Here is an 18,598-nt window from a genome sequence, read left to right as displayed (position 1 = left end):
TTTAATATTTCCCCAGCACTTAAGATGTAATACGTCATGGATATAAACTTTACCTATAGGTATTTAACTTTACCATCCGGATGTGCACCACCATTTTGTACAATTATTACTTCCCCAGTAATCGACCCTATATAAATATCAAATTTCAAAGAACAGCTGAATAAGCCGTGTCCTTTTGAAATTAATAAGAAGGAAAGCCCAACCCATGACCCTGCGTTCAACCTGAAGGCATCTTTTAGTGTGTATTACGTTTCTGCCTATGTAGGTATTTATTTCTTGCCAATATCCATACAATCTATGCAATTTATTAAATTATTTAGTTCAATCACTTAATCACGCTTTTTTCTTGCCAACAACGACAAGTTGACGTTTATTGAGGACCTTCAAATTATCTCTCTAGTTTCTAGAGTCTAGCTAGATCATCATCGTAGATACTAGAACATTCTCCAGCAGATAGCAACCATGATGTAAAAAATTTAAAACTTTGTACAAGAATTAAATATTGTGGCGATTTTCTCGTTTTACTTGCTTATACTTGTGATCGAAACTAGGTACCTACACATCCTGATATCAGAAAAGCTGCAAAAGCAGTAACAGTGCTTAGACCATAGTGTAATGCTGGGATCATTTATACACTAGCAAAATATACATAATATTATATTTATCTGAAATCTCTGAATAAATATGCTTAAAATATGGCAAGGCTACATTTTACATGCAGATATTATAGAGTTCTGAGAAATTCTGAAAAATATTATACAGTTGGGGACCCAGAATATCTATCTTTTAAGAGTTATCATTCCAATTCGAAAACAAGAACTCGAATTTTTATTACAACAAATGAGAATGAAACCAACATGAAAACAACAAACAATGAACAATGAAAACAACAAACCCATGAAAACTATAGGTACCTACTATTGTTTATGTTTAAAACTTCATGGCCATCATAACTTTCAACGCAACTGCTGTAAAGAGTTGTTTTAAAACACCGACCATTTAAACTAATAATAACTTGTAATTTTGTACCAAAATTTTTTGTGCCATTTGTTACTACAGACGCCATGGAAGCCGGTGTCTCACACGGTACTAGAGTCATTTTTTGTGTGAGATGCCGGCATCTCACACGGCAATCAAGGTGTTAACTGCAACCATACGAACCTCGTAGGTTTTTCAGCAAAGATATCCGTTTTCTACAATCCTTCTGCCCTAGGGCTTCCAATCCCGCAGTCTGAGTTCAATCTCGGTATTTGCGGGACTACGAATTTTCAATCCCACGGGATCTCGGTATTTGCGGGATCCCGCATATTGAAAATAGTCATATTTATATAAGGCAAATAAAACAATAAATTAATCAACTAACTCCACATTTATTTAAGTACATGTTACTATTAGTATGAGATCAAAACTGTTTTTTCTTCACAAAAAACAGTAAAAATACTGAAAAAACAAAAAATCTATCTTCTTCAAAAATACACCAACAAAATTTTAAAAATCAACCAAAAAAACCCATTTTTAACTGAAAATTAATATAGTTTATTAATTTAGTTGCTATATTAGTTAGCTATAAGTTACTATTATTAGCTAAAGCTTTCAATTGAAAATGTTTGCAAAGGAAACACAACATATTGGATGGTATGAATAAAAACGGAGTATAAACTCAGAGTACGTTCTCATGAGTATGAGCATAAAGTGTAAGTTTATACTACATTTCATATGAATAAAAATATGTTGATGTGATGAGTTTCTACTCACCGTACATAAGAGTAGATACTACCGCGTGGAGTATGTACTCCAAAATTTGGAGTATAAACTACATTCTCATTTTTATTCATACGAGCCAATATCTAAATCTAAACTGTCATCTGCCAAACTCCTGCATATTTTAGACACAATATAGCCAGCAGCAGAAATTCTTTTTAGGCTTTATATGTATGTAAATGTAAGATATTTTCCCATTGACTCCCCAGATTCATAGAGTCATTTCTATTTTAATAATGGACTTAAGTGTATTAGCTCGAGATGGCAACGGGCAAAGTAAATACATTACATGCTGACGATATAGTTAACTCTAACTCCAGTTGCAATGTAAGATCAAGATCGGAACCCGATGATGGAACCTCTACATTGTTTCTCACGTGTTTCTTACTTGATCAGCCTCTTCGTCATCATTGCTCTCAGATGAATTTAAAAGGCTGAAGTTCATTCCCATTACAAAATCATTAATTTATTTTCGAATAAACTTTTCGGTGGGAGATGAAAAGTTTCATTGTCACACGACGCTTGGTAACTACGAGGCTTGAGATAAATTAGTAGTGCAGTCACATTTCTACGTCGTTGTAAAATACGGCGCAAAGACAGTTTTTTGATCATTTTGAGCGTAGCTACAGCAGTAATGTACGCTTTTTTCAGTCCCGCTAATACCGCGGATCCCGCTTCTGTAATCCCGCATCACGCGGGATTGGAAAATGACGCGGGATCCCGCAATACCGAGATCTCGGTATTGCGGGATTGGAAGCCCTATTCTGCCCTCTATTTTATCTTCTCTCAGATTGAAGATGTCGTAGTTTTTCCCACACATTACATGTTAGAGACATTGCAGTGTTTTTCTTTTACTGTCCTTTCAACTTCTTTTCTCTCTGAACTCTTTTTAACTGTTCAACCACCCGTGAAATTTTTACATCTTAAAAAAGTTAAGTCTTATCACCTCTTGTTTTAGTGTTCATGATTCAATCCTATGACATATATAACAAAACACAAACTACAAACGTAAAAGTCGATCAATCGTATTTTTAGGGCAAATGTAACTCTGTGATAAAGACTTTTTCTTTCATTTTAAAAAGTGCTTTTTCAATTCTTTTCAATTTCTTTTTATTGAAGTTATACTTCTTTAGGCGCGATTGAGGGTAAAATTTCATAATACTGCGCGCATGCGCACACAGACAGTATGGCGTTTAGTTGCTGAACCTTTCAAGTTATGTATAAATATATCAGTGCAAGAAAAGGTGTGAAAAGAATATATTAGTGTTTTTAGTAAATATATTTATTATAATTTTTGTGTCTTTGGATTTGTCTTCCTCAGGAGTAAGATGAGTATTATTAAAACATTTTATTGTATATTTATTATACTTGTCTGTTTGTTACCGTGAATTGTCATTAGGTACGTCCGAACCGATACAGACACAGTCCTCGTAGCGTATTTGGTATAGCATTCGGCCAGAGACCGAGAGGTCTTGAGATCGAGTCCGGAGCAATCCTATACTTTTTTTTTATTTTTTCGAAAGCGGTAAGCACAAAATTAGTTTGGTGTTTAAAAAAATTAAAACAAACTGTTTAAAGTATATTTATTTTTAAGAAATCATATAATAGAAGTATAACTTCTTACGTGCGTACAAAGTACACACACATTCTTTTTCGAAAGTTATTTTCTGTTTAATTATAGTGTTCTCTAGTAGGTAGGTACCTACGTGTACACCTATGTACCTACTTTGATGTGACTTCTTTGATCTGGTTGCTTCCTACCGTAATTAAAGGGTTTCGTTAGTATTGCTATTTTTAGTAATTTTCATAAATTGTCTGTTTCGAAGTTAATGGAGAGTCCCTAGTCCCTATTATCTACTGCACCTTAATTTTTATTCATTTTTTTTTTCTAGATTCTAAATTATGGGCTATAATAGGTACTTACTAGTAATCTCTGCTGTTGCTGTTTCTAATTTCATAGGTTCCGGTACGACTTCCCATTTTATCCAGATTTTATTTAAATATATTATAATCTAATATTACAACATCGTTTTCATCCATTTTGCAACATTAAAATGACAAAACGTTGAATTATCCATGTCTATCTGTCCGTCAGCAAACTCTTATTAGAAATACATATATGTACATATACCTAATGACAAATGAGTTGTCAAATGACAGCTTATAACCAAATGACAAAGTGGTATTTAACCTCGTACTTCCAGTTCCAAAGCTGCAACCAGATGAACTGTTTTAAAGTGGCCGAAATAGTACAAGCGATATATTATGCGGCGCACGTTAGTAAGACGAGAACAAAATATACTTCCGGTTAAAAAGTTGTAATCGAAAGTGCCAAATTATAGTCACAGAAATAGTACATCTGATATATATATATCGGTGCGGATTGAAAAGTCGAGCTCAAATACCCATTTAGTTTCAGATTTGATGCCATTTTGGATTAAAAAATTATAATCGAAGTTTGGAAAAAAATGACTCAAAATTAGTGAGATCGTGTATCAACCGATGCAATGTGACACGAAGAGTTAAAATATCAGCATCCAGTTCTACTTACGGTCACTTTGGGTGAAAACCTTGGACTTATCAAGTTCAATTGCTTGCTGTTATATTTTTTGTATCAAACAGTGTATAGAAATAATTAATTACCTTCTTTTAAATGGTGGTACGCGGGACTCCTCTGCAATTGCTGAAGATAATTGGTTTGAGGCGCACCCGGAGGCGGAGATCCATCGTCTCTTAAATCTTCTGGTGGAGGAGGGCAGGCAGGGCTCCGGAGTTGGCCATAAACTCCTGAAACAAATCGATATTTGAGGATAAGTATTCGATTATCAATTTTTTTAACTAATCTTTTATATTATTACCTATTTATAGGTACCAAAAAAACGCAACAACCAGTCGGTGCGTTTCGACTCAGTTCAGTCTTCGTACGAGCCACTCTGATGACCGGCAGACGTAGAAACACGTGTCAGAGGACGGTAAGAGACTCGAATTGAATCGAAGCGCAACTGTTTATGTTTATAGGTATCAGAGCTGGATAGTATCCGGATACTTCTGTAACCGGATACAATATCCGGATACTTTTTATGTATCCAAAAGCTGTATCCGGATACTTTTTAAATTTTGTATCCGGTATCCGTATCCGTGATCAAATTTTAAAGTATCCGTCATCCGGATACTTTCTTTGATATTCGGATACTTTTAAATATTTATCGCCCGCTGATAATGCACCTAACGTAGGCACAACACTGCCATTCCTTCAATCCAGATGTGTCTAATATGTTAAATCCCATTTTTCGTACTCGTCACCGTTATAATATTAGTACGTTGTTTAATGTACGTTTAAGAAGGAGAACAGAGCAAAGTCAGGAGTATCATTTGCAATACGCAAGAAATATAAGAAAAGTATAAAAGATTGGGAATACGTAAATGAACGAATTTTAAGAGTAGGTCTAAAACTCTATAACAGAGAATTAGAAATATTTGTTGTATATGCTCCTACCGATGATTCAAACCAGGATGTAAAAGATAAATTTGAGGAAAGCCTAGCGGACACCATCTCAAAAATCAGCAACCGAAAAGAGATTATCATGATGGGCGACTTCAATGCCAGAACTGGGTCAAAGATCAATGACGACATTGTGGGAAGATTCGGCGAAGAAACTGTTAACAACAATGGAACAAGACTTGTGGGACTATGTGAAGCGTATTCCTTACGGATAACGAATGGATTTTTTCAACACAGATCCATCCATAAATACACATGGACGCAGCCAACCCGACAATTGAAATCGATTATAGATTACGTCATCATGAAGCAGAAATCATCAATTGTGACGAAAGATGTACGAGTCTATAGAGGTGCAGAATGTGGAACTGACCACTTTTTACTCAGAGCAGATCTATACTTTCCATATATCTTGAACAACAAAATTGAAGAGACCCAGGAAGAGATTACAGAAGAACACCCGCCTCAGTACAAATACAACATCGACGCACTGAAAGATAATTCAATCTCCTTTCTTTTTAAATTAAGACTGAGCCAAAAGATAACCAATACACAGTTTAATACAAGAACAGCAGATGAAAAATATGATCGGCTAAAAAAGTGCTTACATGAAGCTGCATTCGAAGCGTTAGGGGAAAAATCCTCAAATAACACTAATCACCCTTGGTTTACAGATTCTTTAAAAGAAAAGACGAGGGAAAAAAAAGAAGCATATCAAAAATGGCTCAGTACCAATTGCTCAGAAGACCGAAAAACCTACGCAAGAATAAGAATGGAAACAAAAAAAGAAGTGATTAAAACCAAAGAAAATATGTGGCTGAAGAAATGTGAAGAAATAGACACTCTTATGGGAGGAACAAAAAGCAGAGAAGCTTGGAGAACAATATCAAATACAAGACAAAACGTACAAGAAAGATGCCAGATATCCCTTATAAGTGTAAACGAGTGGGAAACATACTTTAGAAACCTATTGCAAGAGAATAGACAGGAATATGTAAGGCAAACCATCATCGCCCCAAACAACCTGGAACAACTAGAAGATATAACTATTCGAGAACTAGAACAAACGTTAAGAGAAATGAAAAACAATAAAGCTCCTGGTCCCGGAGGTATTCCAATTGAACTCATTAAGCACAGCACGACACAGGCAAAAGAAATTTTAGTTGAAATATTCAACGGATGCCTTTCAGGCAATAGTGGCGTGCCCTCTGAGTGGAAAAACTCCATAACTACCCCTATATACAAAAAGGGTGGTAGAAAAAATTGTAATAATTACAGAGGCATTAGTGTGACCAGCTCAGTTGGAAGACTGTACGGACGAATAATAAAGAAACGGATAGAAAAGGAGTGGCAAGATTCCGAAGAACAAAGTGGATTTAGGGCAGGTAGATCATGCACAGATAACATTTTCTGCATAAGGCAATTACTAGAAAAACGTTCTGCTAGAAATCTAGAAACTCACATGGTATTTGTAGACTTAAAAAAAGCATACGATACCGTTCCCAGAGAAAAAATGTTTGAGGTATTACAACAAACCACTTTAAATAGAAAATACATCCAAACAATAAAAGATCTCTATGCTAATGCAACAACAGCAATTAAAATTGGAACGAAACTTTCAAATACCTTTGAAACTTCGAAAGGCCTTTTGCAGGGATGCTGTCTGTCGCCCACTTTATTTAAAATTTACCTTACACATGTGTTAAAATATTGGACTAGGAAATGCCAAACAATGGGGATACCAGTAGGAGATTCTTATTTGTATACGTTGCTATTTGCTGACGACCAAGTTGTGATTGCTGCTGATAAAGATGACGCCAGTTACATGATTAGAAAATTGAAAGAGGAGTACCAAAAATGGGGTTTGGAAATGAGCATGGAGAAAACTGAATACCTTGTAGTCGGAGGTGATACTGAAGACTTAGAATTAGAAGGGGAATACATAAAAGGATGTGATGAATTTAAATATCTAGGTTCAATTTTTGACAAAAACTCCACATGCGATCAAGATATAGAATATCGAATAAGCCAAGGAAGAAAAGCTATAAAACAGCTAAATGGCATTTGGTGGAGTACAGGACTGCAGAATCAGACAAAGAAAAAAATCTACCAAACTATCGTGGAAGGAATTGTCCTGTACAACTCGGAAGTGTGGGAAGTAAAAGACCGACAAAATAAAAGACTTCAAGCTTTAGAAATGGACGCGCTTAGAAGAAGCTGCAGAATATCTAAACTGCAGCATATCCCAAACGAAGAAATAAAAGAAAGAATGGAAGTAGAAAAGGATATTATAGACAGAATAGAACAAAAAAGATTAATATGGTACGGGCATGTCCAGAGAATGGGACCAACAAGATGGCCCAAGAAAATGATCCAGTATGTACCACCCGAGAGAAGAAAAAGAGGCAGACCGAAGAGAACATGGATACAAGATGTAGAGAAAGCAATGAACAGTAGACAACTCAACGAGGAAGATATTCGTGACCGAAAAGCATGGCGAATAGGATGCGGGAAACGGCGAATGCTGTAGAACACCCGATATATATATACGTTGTTTAATTAATTACTTACATTTATTTTTTAAATTTTCTATATCTCTCTTTTCAAGAACCCCTTTTTGTACCCTGTATAATTAGAAGAAATTATTTTTCGGATTATAATAAAGTACATCTTAATATTTATAATTTTATTTTAGTGTACCTACAAGTACAAATAAGTACACCTCCTAAAAAGTTTAAAATTTGATAACTCGTCTGGTCCGACGCTGGCCAAATTCAATATCAAAAGCTCAGGCAGTAACACGTTTGATTTTTACAGGAAACATCCTGCAAATTCTTTTCTACCGAGTACAGAAGAAAAAGTTTTTCGTTAGCTCATTTGTGATTTGAGTTTTAGTTGAGAAAGACAAAAGTATCCTTCAAAGTATCCTAGGAAGTATCCGAAAAAAATATCCGGATACTTGTATCCGAATACATTTTTAAATGAAAGTATTGGTTATTTTTTAAAAAGTATCCGGATACATTTTGAGTATCCGTATCCGGTATCCGGATACTTTTTTACAGTATCCGACCCAACTCTGATAGGTATTCATATTTTATATTTGTGTAATAAAAATCTACTGAGCTTATAAATTGAACACGGCTTATTCTTCTAGTAGTATACTGAACTGTTTACAATTTAAGTAATGACGGATAACTTTGATTTGCTAATCAATCAAATTTGCTAAGTTAATCAATGGTACCTATAGGTATTGTAGATTCTCCGAAACTTGGCAAGCTGTTAATTTTCATCATTACTCTTGTATTTGAACTTATTTTTTGACTTGTTATTTGTTGTATATGTATATAATTTATTTGTTAATGTTACTGAAATACATAAATAATGTAAAATTTCAAACAGTTCGATATACAGAACTAACATCTTTTTTATTTAGCTTAATGCCTCGACAACTAATGGCTATTGGCTATTAGAAATAGCAGATAATAAAAGGTACAAATAAACGTAAACAAACTATTTTATTTTAACCGAAAAACCGTAATATTACAATATACAAAGAAATTACGATGCGTGTTTCTACAACGATGTATTCTAACAGACTAAATATCGAACGCAGAACTAACCTACAGTTCTGGCATTCACATCCCCTGTAACATGATACTTTATGCAATTTTAGGTAAGAGTGTATCGGCCTAATGCATTCTAAGAATTGGCTCACCCATGAAGAAAGACCCCACATGTGTATTCTAACACTTAACAAAAGTAATAAAGTTGAATTCCAACATTGGCATGGTACAGTTGATTTTGCAATCAGATACCTAGTGTAGTATGGGGGTGTTCAATTATTACATAACGGGATTTTTCGCAATTTTTGACCCCCCCCCCCCCCAACATGCGTTACGTAAATACTTGAACGGCCCCTATCTGATTGAAGGGCATTTCAATAAATGGTTATAAAATAAACAACGTACGTTTCGCAGATAAAACAGCCCTTCTTGCACATAGTAAAAGTAGAGCTGATTGATCTTATACGACTGGTCGAAAACGAAAGTTAAATATTTGGTCTGCAATTAAACACGTCAATGACAAAGATCATGATATTGGATAGACTACCTACATAACAATCATCCACATATAACTACAATTGACCGGTTTGAGGTTGTGAGCTCATAATTATATCTGGGATCATTGATCATAACCAACGGGTCACTAAAGGTAGAAATAAAACGTAGATGTGATCTAGCAAAAGTTGCTACAGCAAAAATGATCAAAATACGGAAGGACTGTCAAATTTCAAGAGTGTTAAAGATGAGGTTGATCAAGTGCTTAATATTCGCACTACGGATGTGAATCTTGGGGACCCTGAAACAATCGGAAAGCAGAAAGATAGACGCCATTAAAATGTTCTGTTGGAGACGAATGTTACGAATTCCTTGGAACGACCGTAGGACAAATAATTCAATTTTAAGAGAGTTAAAGTTAGCTAACGACTCTCCAGTAAAGTCAATCTCCAACAATTAAAATACTTTGGACATGTTATAAGAGCAAACACAGAAAACATGACACGACTTATTATACAGGGAAGGCCGAAGATCACGAGGAAAATCCCCAACAAGAAGGATCGATCAAATTACAATAATATGCAAAAGACCTATGCATGGGTTAAAAGAAATGATCAGAGACAGAGATCTTTGGAGTCGGACAATGGCTCTATTGAATAAAAAGAAGTCTTTGCTTTTACTTCCTCGTACTTAAGTATTTACTTAATAGTAATTAACTAAATGATTAAAGAAATGATTTTATTCAATTACTATTTTAAGTAAATACTTAACTAAAAGCAAATACTTCTTTTTATTCAATAGACCCATTGTACGACATCGACATCACGTCGACCACTATAATAATTCCGGGGGATCAGGATTGAAGAAAGAGACCTAGTGTAATGTGTAGTGTGTACGTTGAGTAAATGTCTTGATACTTTGAAAAGTCGACTTCATTGTCTTTATAAAGAGACGCTAACTGTATCATAACGTCTGCGGTCCCTCCGGTGAGTACCGATCCCGCAAGGATGGGATTTAAAACCAAACCAAACGATAGTAAAATAATTGCTAAACGTACTGTTACGAAAACAATTAATATTTGATTGATTTGACGAACATTATTTAAACACGTACCTTGGTAACATACATGGTTTGTAAACAGTTTATTCAAGATAACATCGCCATATTTCCGACTCTTGCATTATCAAAAAATAAATTAAAAACAATATTTTATTTTCTTTATATTCTAATAATATTTTTCTTAGTGTAGCTTCAAAGGACAACGTAAAACAAAGGATCTTGGCGCACGAACCGTCGGACGATGGGGAGAGGCGTGGCTCACAGCTTCCCAATTAGAGGATCACCGTCAAGAGGCGGATCATGTACCGGCCAATCCTCATCCGGCTGTGCATTACTTCTCTCTCGCGGCCTGGTCAATTCCCAAACAAACTTTTTCCGATCGGGCGATTTGCCTTGTTATTGGTACTGGGTTTGCGAGTGTAGATATTATTATGCAAGAAAAATAATACAAATATGTATATCCAAACACAATAGGTTTCTTAGTTCATGAAATCAGGGTTTATCCACATGTAATTGTAATTTTAACAGATAAACGTATTAGGTCTGGATCCCGCGTATGAAAAAAAAGTTGATTAATAGCAAGCTGAAAATTTGTTAATAGCTTAAGGGTGTCTAGTCGGACAAATTTTGATATATGGGAACACTGGAACAGGGGAAGTTTTAATTGTGGAACAGGTTAAAAATTTGGAACGGTCAGACCATGAAAACGGCACATGTATTTTGTCCGACAGGACTTAGGTAAACTCTTCGAACAGTGATTAAACTCTCATGCAAAAATCAGACTGCTATTTATCACCAAATGGGCGTTTTAATGGGTGGAACATGTAGAATATGTCAAATGCCAGGAATTATGACAGGTGATAAATAGCAGTCTGATTTTTGCATGAGAGTTTAATCTCTGTTCGGAGAGTTTAAGTCTGTTCTGTCGGACAAAATAAATGTGCCGTTTTCGTGGTGTGACCGTTCCAAATTTTTAACCTTTTCCACAATTAAAACTGCCCCTGTTCCAGTGTTCCCATATATCAAAGTTTATCCGACTAGACACCCTTAATCTATTAACAAATTTTCAGCTTGCTATTAATCAAAATATTTTTCATACGCGGGATCCAGACCTATATGTGTTTAACCATATAATACTTCCAAGTTAATCATAATATTTATATAAATATACTGAGGGCAAAATTATGGAAGGTAGTGATTATCTTGGTATGATTTTTAGGCATCGATATCATACTTCTCAGCCTGTTGACGTAATCGCTGATTTTTTTTAATGAAAGTAGCGGTGGGCTAGCTGATTTGAAACCTTATTTCCCCAAGCCCAATTTTTCATTCCGTAATACAAACATTAATATAATTACCTATTTATACAGGCTGTCAAAAAATATATTTTTTATTAATTAAATTAATTTCCACAAGACCAAGGCATTTAGCACAAAATAAACCAATTTTTAAATACAGCACCTAGAGACTTACAACTTTTTGCATTGTGTTCGGGATAATGTCAGGAAAAAAGTTTACTATACTTACAGGGTGATTGATTAGTGGGGTAAAGCTCAATAGATCGGCTATAGTAATAGATAGCAATGAAAGTTAATAACAAAAATTGTAGCCAACTTTGAGCTTTTCACATTTCAAGATTAGTTAGAATTATACGTGTTCGATAACACAGTGACAGACCCAACGTATGTTTTTTTTTAAATGGAACACCCTATATTTTATTTTATATTCAAAATCATGTTAACCTCTCCATCACAAAAATATAAAGGTTTGTTATGTTATACAGGGTATTTACAAAGCTATAACCATTATACAACATTCACCAGAAATAATACGAGGAAAATATCAATACCATATATAAAAGGACTATCCGAGAAACTTAAAACAATAGGAAATAAATTCAACATTTCAACAACATTCAAAACAACAAACACATTGAGATCTATTCTATCTAAAACTAAACCTAACAATGATCAAGAAAGAACAAAGAATTGCATTTATAAAATACCTTGTGAATGCGAACAATTTTATTTAGGTGAGACATCAAGACCATTAGACGTTAGAATAAATGAACATCAATCTTATATTAAAAATAGAGAATTTGAGAGATCTCAAATATGTCAACACGCATGGGATAATGAACATAGAGTTCAGTGGAGAGATTCAAGTATAGTCCTGAAAGAATCAGATAGTAAAAAGAGAAAAATCAAAGAAGCGGCTCTAATTATGCTAAATGAAACCAATTGTGTCGCAAATTCCTCAGTAGAATGCAGTAGGATGTGGTTACCCATACTGAAAGAGGAAGTCAATAGAAAGAAAATACCAAGATTAGTAAGTCAATAATATCGAGCTAGTACATATTTTATATTTTAGTATTACTTATATATCTAGTATTATTAATATTATTTATAATTTAAACATGTTACAAGTCAGAATTTGGTATTATTTTTTGAGAGTAAATTAATGTAAGACCAAATACTTACGATGTCGGGATAGTATCACAAGGTTTTTCCTGGTTTTCCCTTGTGATTTACTATGAAGTCTCTAACGCGAGAATTTTACTGTCGTTGCATTTGGTTGTCTTTTTAAAGACATGTCACATGCTATAATTTTTTATGACGGATATTCTTGAGTTGGGGTTAATTTCATGTAATCGAATGAACTATCTTTCAGTAAGTCGTCCCAGGAACGCAACTCATAAATATTGGCAATATCATTTTAAAGTCTTCTACTTTAAAATGTATAATATATGTCTGAATTGCCAATATAAATGAGTGAGATTAAATAAATTATTAGAAGAATTTTTTTGCTTAGCAACAACACTTTAGTTTATTTTAGTAATATTTTGTATTTTGACAACGGCACCCGATTTGGGCGTCGAAACGTTAATAAAATTATTTTTTTCATTTTAATTGTGGCTTATTTCCCATATAAATAATTAATTATAACCATTTTTATATGAAAATCGTAACAAGTTAAACTCCCTGTATAAATAATAATAAGCACAACGGCAATGGTTTATTAATGCCATATTTTTTTATCTATTGTCAAAATTTTCAAAAATATTGACATTGCAAATTTTCTTTATATCAAATACAGGGTGAGTCATAACGCAAGTACATTATTTTCTCAGTGATTTTAAATGGAACCCCCTGTATTTTATATCACTATTGGAAAGTATCAGTACCGTACTTTAATTTTTATATAACATTCCCTATGTCCAAATTTATTAGTTTTCGAAATATTTTCATTTTTCATAGCAAATTACTGTAGGTGTCTAAATTTTTCAAAATTTTAAGTAAGCCATGACTGAATTGACAATTGACGATTACTCCGGTAATCAATGTAACAATGTAGTAAATAAAGACAGAAAAATAATGTACTAATAGTAATACATTTTACAAAAAAAACACAACTACAACATGCAACATTTTTGAAACAGTTAAAAACTACTTTTGTATGTAAATGTAACAAATAAAGAAAGAGAAATAAATTTTACAAAAAAGACACAAAGACAAAATACAACATTTTGTGAAGACAATTAAACACTACTTTTGTATGTAAATGTAACAATCTAACAAATTAATAAATAACGAAAAATAATTTATCAGATCAGTAATACATTTAGCAAGAAAAACATGTTTGAAAAAATTAGAAGCTACTTTTAATAACATATTTTTAATATTTAATTACATAAGGTGTTCAAAGCTACCTCCTAACAAATTTATGCACGCCTAAAAACTATCATTGAACGAGCTACTTACACTGCGAAACATTTGTAAATTAACACATCGAAATACACTTTGTATTCTATTTTTCATATCATCATTGTTGTTGGAGGTATTTTATAATCTTCATTATTAACGTAACCCCAAAAAAATCAGTCCAGTTTATTAAATTCTGGTGATCTGGGCCTGGGTAGCCACGCTACTGGTCCATTGCAAAATGAAAATATCTCGAAAACTAATAAATTTAGACATAGGGAAAGTTATCTAGAAATTAAAGTACGGTAATGGTACTTTTCAACAGTGATATAAAATACAGGATGTTCCATTTAAAATTATTGAGAAAATAATGTATTGTCTAAGCCCTAAGCGAAGATCGGTGGAATATGTGCATTTTATCAATGAAATTCGATATTTTTAAGATATTCCAGAAGCCGCTACAGATAAAATGTTTTAACAATCTATTAATCATGCAGAATTACTCGACGTATATTAGTACCTACAGTTAAAATAATTAAGACGATAACCGGACAATAATGAATTAATGAGTGAAATTTAGTTTTTTTTTTTACTTTAATGACAACAAAAAGCAAGCCCATTAGCAGATCCCAATTAAAAATTATTTTGCACATCATATTTAAAACATTATTCGGTTGAAAATCTCATTTTTGTTGACAAAAAAATATATTAATTTGTTTGGACTAAATTACAGTTGTGCTTATCTTAAAAAGGATATGTTACTATCAACTTTCACACAGTGTTGCCAAACTGAATTTTGTTATTTTGGGTGTAAATTTTTTCCACGGATCTCCGAGGGTACAATACTTGCGTTTTGACTCACCCTGTATTTGATATAAAGAAAATTAGCAATATCAATCATTTTTCAAAATTTTGACATTAAATAAAAAATATGGCATTAATAAACCATTGCTGTTGTGCGTATTCTTCTTTATACAGGGAGTTGAACTTGTTATGATTTTCATATAAAATTGGTTATAACTTTGTAAATATCCTGTATAACATAACAAACCTTTATATTTTTGTGATGGGGAAGTTAACTGGATTTCGAATATAAAATAAAATATAGGGTGTTCCATTTAAAAAAACATAAGCTTGGTTTGCCACTGTGTTATCGAACACCCTGTAACATTCTATAATTAATTTTATACTGTGAAGCTCAAAGTTGGCTACAATTTTTGTTATTAGGTACCTTTTATTGCTATCTATTACTATAGCGGATCTATTGAGCTTTACCCTACTAATCGATCATCCTGTAGAAATATGAGTGGAAATGCATAGTTTCCTTTTAAAATGCATAAAATGCATCCAAGAGTCCATAAAGAGGTCAAAATAAGTATATTAATCTGGGAGCAGTCGCGCCGTTAAAAAAAATCTAGCATTTTATCCTTTTTCGTGATAACTTGATGAACAATATTTCAACATAACTTTCCACTCGTAAGTGCCTCGAGGAAGTTTATAGTAATGCGTATGTATTTTTTTATTTTTTTTTTTGTGGAATTTATGGCTTTGGTGAGAACCAATTAGCTTTAAAATTGTTAAAAATAGAAGATATTTTTAACATAACAAGTAAATAGAAATTTGTTTTAAATTCGTATTGTTAGATTTAATCTAATCGCGCGACTGCTTACGTGACAGAAATGAGCGCGACTGCTCCCGGGTTAAGAGCTGGATTTTATTACTCGGGGGCTGAAGACGAACACGCCATTAGAACCGACCGACGCCCGGTGCACCTGGTGTCCAAAAACCTTCCAAACTCCAGAAGATTACATGCCTTAGCAGCGACCTTGGGTACCAGGTGATCCGGGGGTCGGTTCTGATGGCGTATTCGTATTCGCCGACCCCAAAAACCGCCTAGTAATCTATTTGCATTCATTCAGGTCATTGTCGGTTCTGATGGCGTGTTCGTGTTCAGTGACTCCAAAACCTCCAAGTAATCTGTTTGCATCAATTTAGTGCCGATATTCCTCTAACCTCCAGATGACGTGCCTTAGTAGTGACCTAAGGCACCAGGGGCGTCATTTGGGCGTCCAGGGGGGGGGCATTTGCCCCCCCCCTGGTCCTAAAAAATGACTGAAGTTTACAAAAAATACATCAATATTGATCATAATATCATATATAATGTATAATATATATAGTGCTTGCCCCGCCCCCCCCCAAACAAAATCTCAAATGACGCTCCTGTAAGGCACCAGGTACTCCGGAGGTCGGATCTGATGGCGTACTCGTGAAAAAACCCCCAAGTAAAAAAATGTAACCCTTAATATGCTTATTTTGACAAGTTTATGCACTTTAAGACGCAATTATGCATTTCCACCCATTTTTCTATAGTAGACTGTTTTCCTGACATCATCCTGAACACAATGCAAGTATCTACGTGCTGTATTTAAAAATCGATTTATTCCGGTGTTTTTAGTGCTAAATGCTCTGGTTTATTATTACATCTCTAGTACCTATAGGTAGGTAGGTACCTAATAGGATTTTCCTATTTTTATTTTTTTTTATCTAATTTTATTTTTCAAATCTTGTAAATTTTGATCACAATCGATGTAAGCTTTTGATTTTAAGTAACCACATAGAAAAAAGTGATGTAAGATCTGGAGACATTGGGGGTCTCCTAGGAAAACATCTGTTTAAAAAATCACAACCGGAGGTGCAACGTATCTACGAATAATTTCCTTTTATTTTTCTTATCAAGCACTAATGAGGATAAGGAGTAAATATACAGTGATGAGCGCGCTAATGTGTTTGAATGTTTTTGTTTTCGTTTTTTCAGAGAGGATAAAACAAGAACAGAGGAAATATGGAATAGAATGGAAGTAGAATGCTCAATTACAAAAAGTTGGAAAACAGAGGTCTGCAATGGTACGGCCATGTACAAAGAATGTCAGAGCGCAGGTAGCCAAAAAGAATAATGGACTGGGACCCGCCAGGAAGAAGACGGAGATGAAGACCTGCTATGAGATGGAAAACTTACATAGGAAATGCTACGATAGACACCTCAGAGATGGCGACTGGGAGAATAGGTCGTGCGGAGGAGGAAAACGACGAACTCATTTAATGGGAAAAAGCCGAAAAAGAAGAAAACAAACACACATGGTTTCTTTCTCCTACCAAGAAAAAGTGTACCTACATCTACAGAAAATATTCTATAACCTTGAAATTAATTAACCTTGAAAATTAATTAGTTGATCAGACCATATTCCACTGGAAGGGTTTGTTTTTCGAAGCATGTATAGCGGCAAATACAATAATTAAAATAGCAATAGGAAATAAATTAATATGGGCATAATAATTACTCAAATTAGGATTTTTCCACGTTAATTGACATTTGATCGAATGATTCACGCACATCGAATTGTTGTTTAGAAAGCTAAGGAACTACACTACTGATATCAGAAATTTTCTTCGACATGCCAAATTATATGTACCCTACCTAACAAAAGATTATAAAAATCTTCAATAAAATTATTTTATTTTAAAAAATCGATTAAGTATAGAAAATTTATGTTAAATTTAATATTATGTTTGTATGGGATTTAGCCACGTAGAAAATTTCCATTATAGTAAATTTAATCTAAAATCAGACGCGTATCAGTCAAGAGTTGTAATTCAATTTACAAAAATATTTGAAGATGCTTGTTCCGTAGTTGATGAAGATGTAAAAACTAAAATAATTTCTTGAATAAAAAACTAATTTTTTAAACAAATTTTAAAAATTAAACTAATTTTATAATAATAACTTTTTCATTTTCATTAATTTTTTCCTGTTGACATTTAAAATTTAGAATGTAGATACACTTAAGGTTTGTGAGCCATTTAACTTGTATTTAAATATTCTTAAACGATGAAAAAAAATCATAATCTTCATAAAGTAATGTTCTGAAACTGTTGTCTTGTGGAATGCCAAGTTAAATACATATTGTGTTTATATGGGATTGGATTCTTCTTCTTCAGCCTGTTTGCATCCACTCCTGGACAAAGGCATCCCCATGAGTTCTCCATTCTTCTCTGTTTTGTGCTATTTGGTACCAGTTTCTCTCCATTTTTGCTTTGATGTCATCTAGCCATCGTTTTTGTGGTCTACCTCTGCTACGACTGTGCTAGCGTGGTCTTCAACTCCAATGTACAATGTTTCTCGTCCACCTTTGTCCAATTCTTGAAATTACATCTTTCACCTTCGTCCTGTTTCGCAAGTCCTCATTTCGTATATGTTCCCTCAGAGATACTCCTAACATAGCTCGTTCGACCGCCTACTGTGTCGTTCTCAATCTATTGGCTGATACCTCTGTAAGTGTCATCGTTTCCATTCCATAGGTCATAACTGGTAGAATACAACTGTTGAATACCCTTTTCTTTAGACTTATTGATATCTTTTTGTTTTTCAACACATCACTGAGTCTTCCTACTGCTACCCCAGTCATTCAGATTCTTCTAGTTATCTCTGCCGTTTGTTTCTGTTAGGCTATTTTGATCGT

At 33.9% G+C, this 18,598-nt stretch overlaps 1 protein-coding gene across 3 annotated transcripts in view; it reads right to left on the bottom strand.

Moving 5' to 3' along the window:
* Nucleotides 1–18,598, bottom strand: part of LOC114330372 (protein C-ets-1-like) — a 683,925-nt gene that overhangs the window by 29,539 nt on the left and 635,788 nt on the right. For all 3 annotated transcript variants that reach the window (XM_050649794.1, XM_050649793.1, XM_050649792.1), the window contains one exon: nucleotides 4,405–4,548. In XM_050649794.1, coding sequence (XP_050505751.1) covers nucleotides 4,405–4,548 — 144 coding nt within the window. The remainder of the gene's footprint in view (nucleotides 1–4,404; nucleotides 4,549–18,598) is intronic.

The sequence above is a fragment of the Diabrotica virgifera genome, chromosome 4 (assembly GCF_917563875.1).
Source record: "Diabrotica virgifera virgifera chromosome 4, PGI_DIABVI_V3a".
Lineage (NCBI taxonomy): Eukaryota > Metazoa > Arthropoda > Insecta > Coleoptera > Chrysomelidae > Diabrotica > Diabrotica virgifera.
This window is presented reverse-complemented; position numbering and strand designations above follow the sequence as displayed.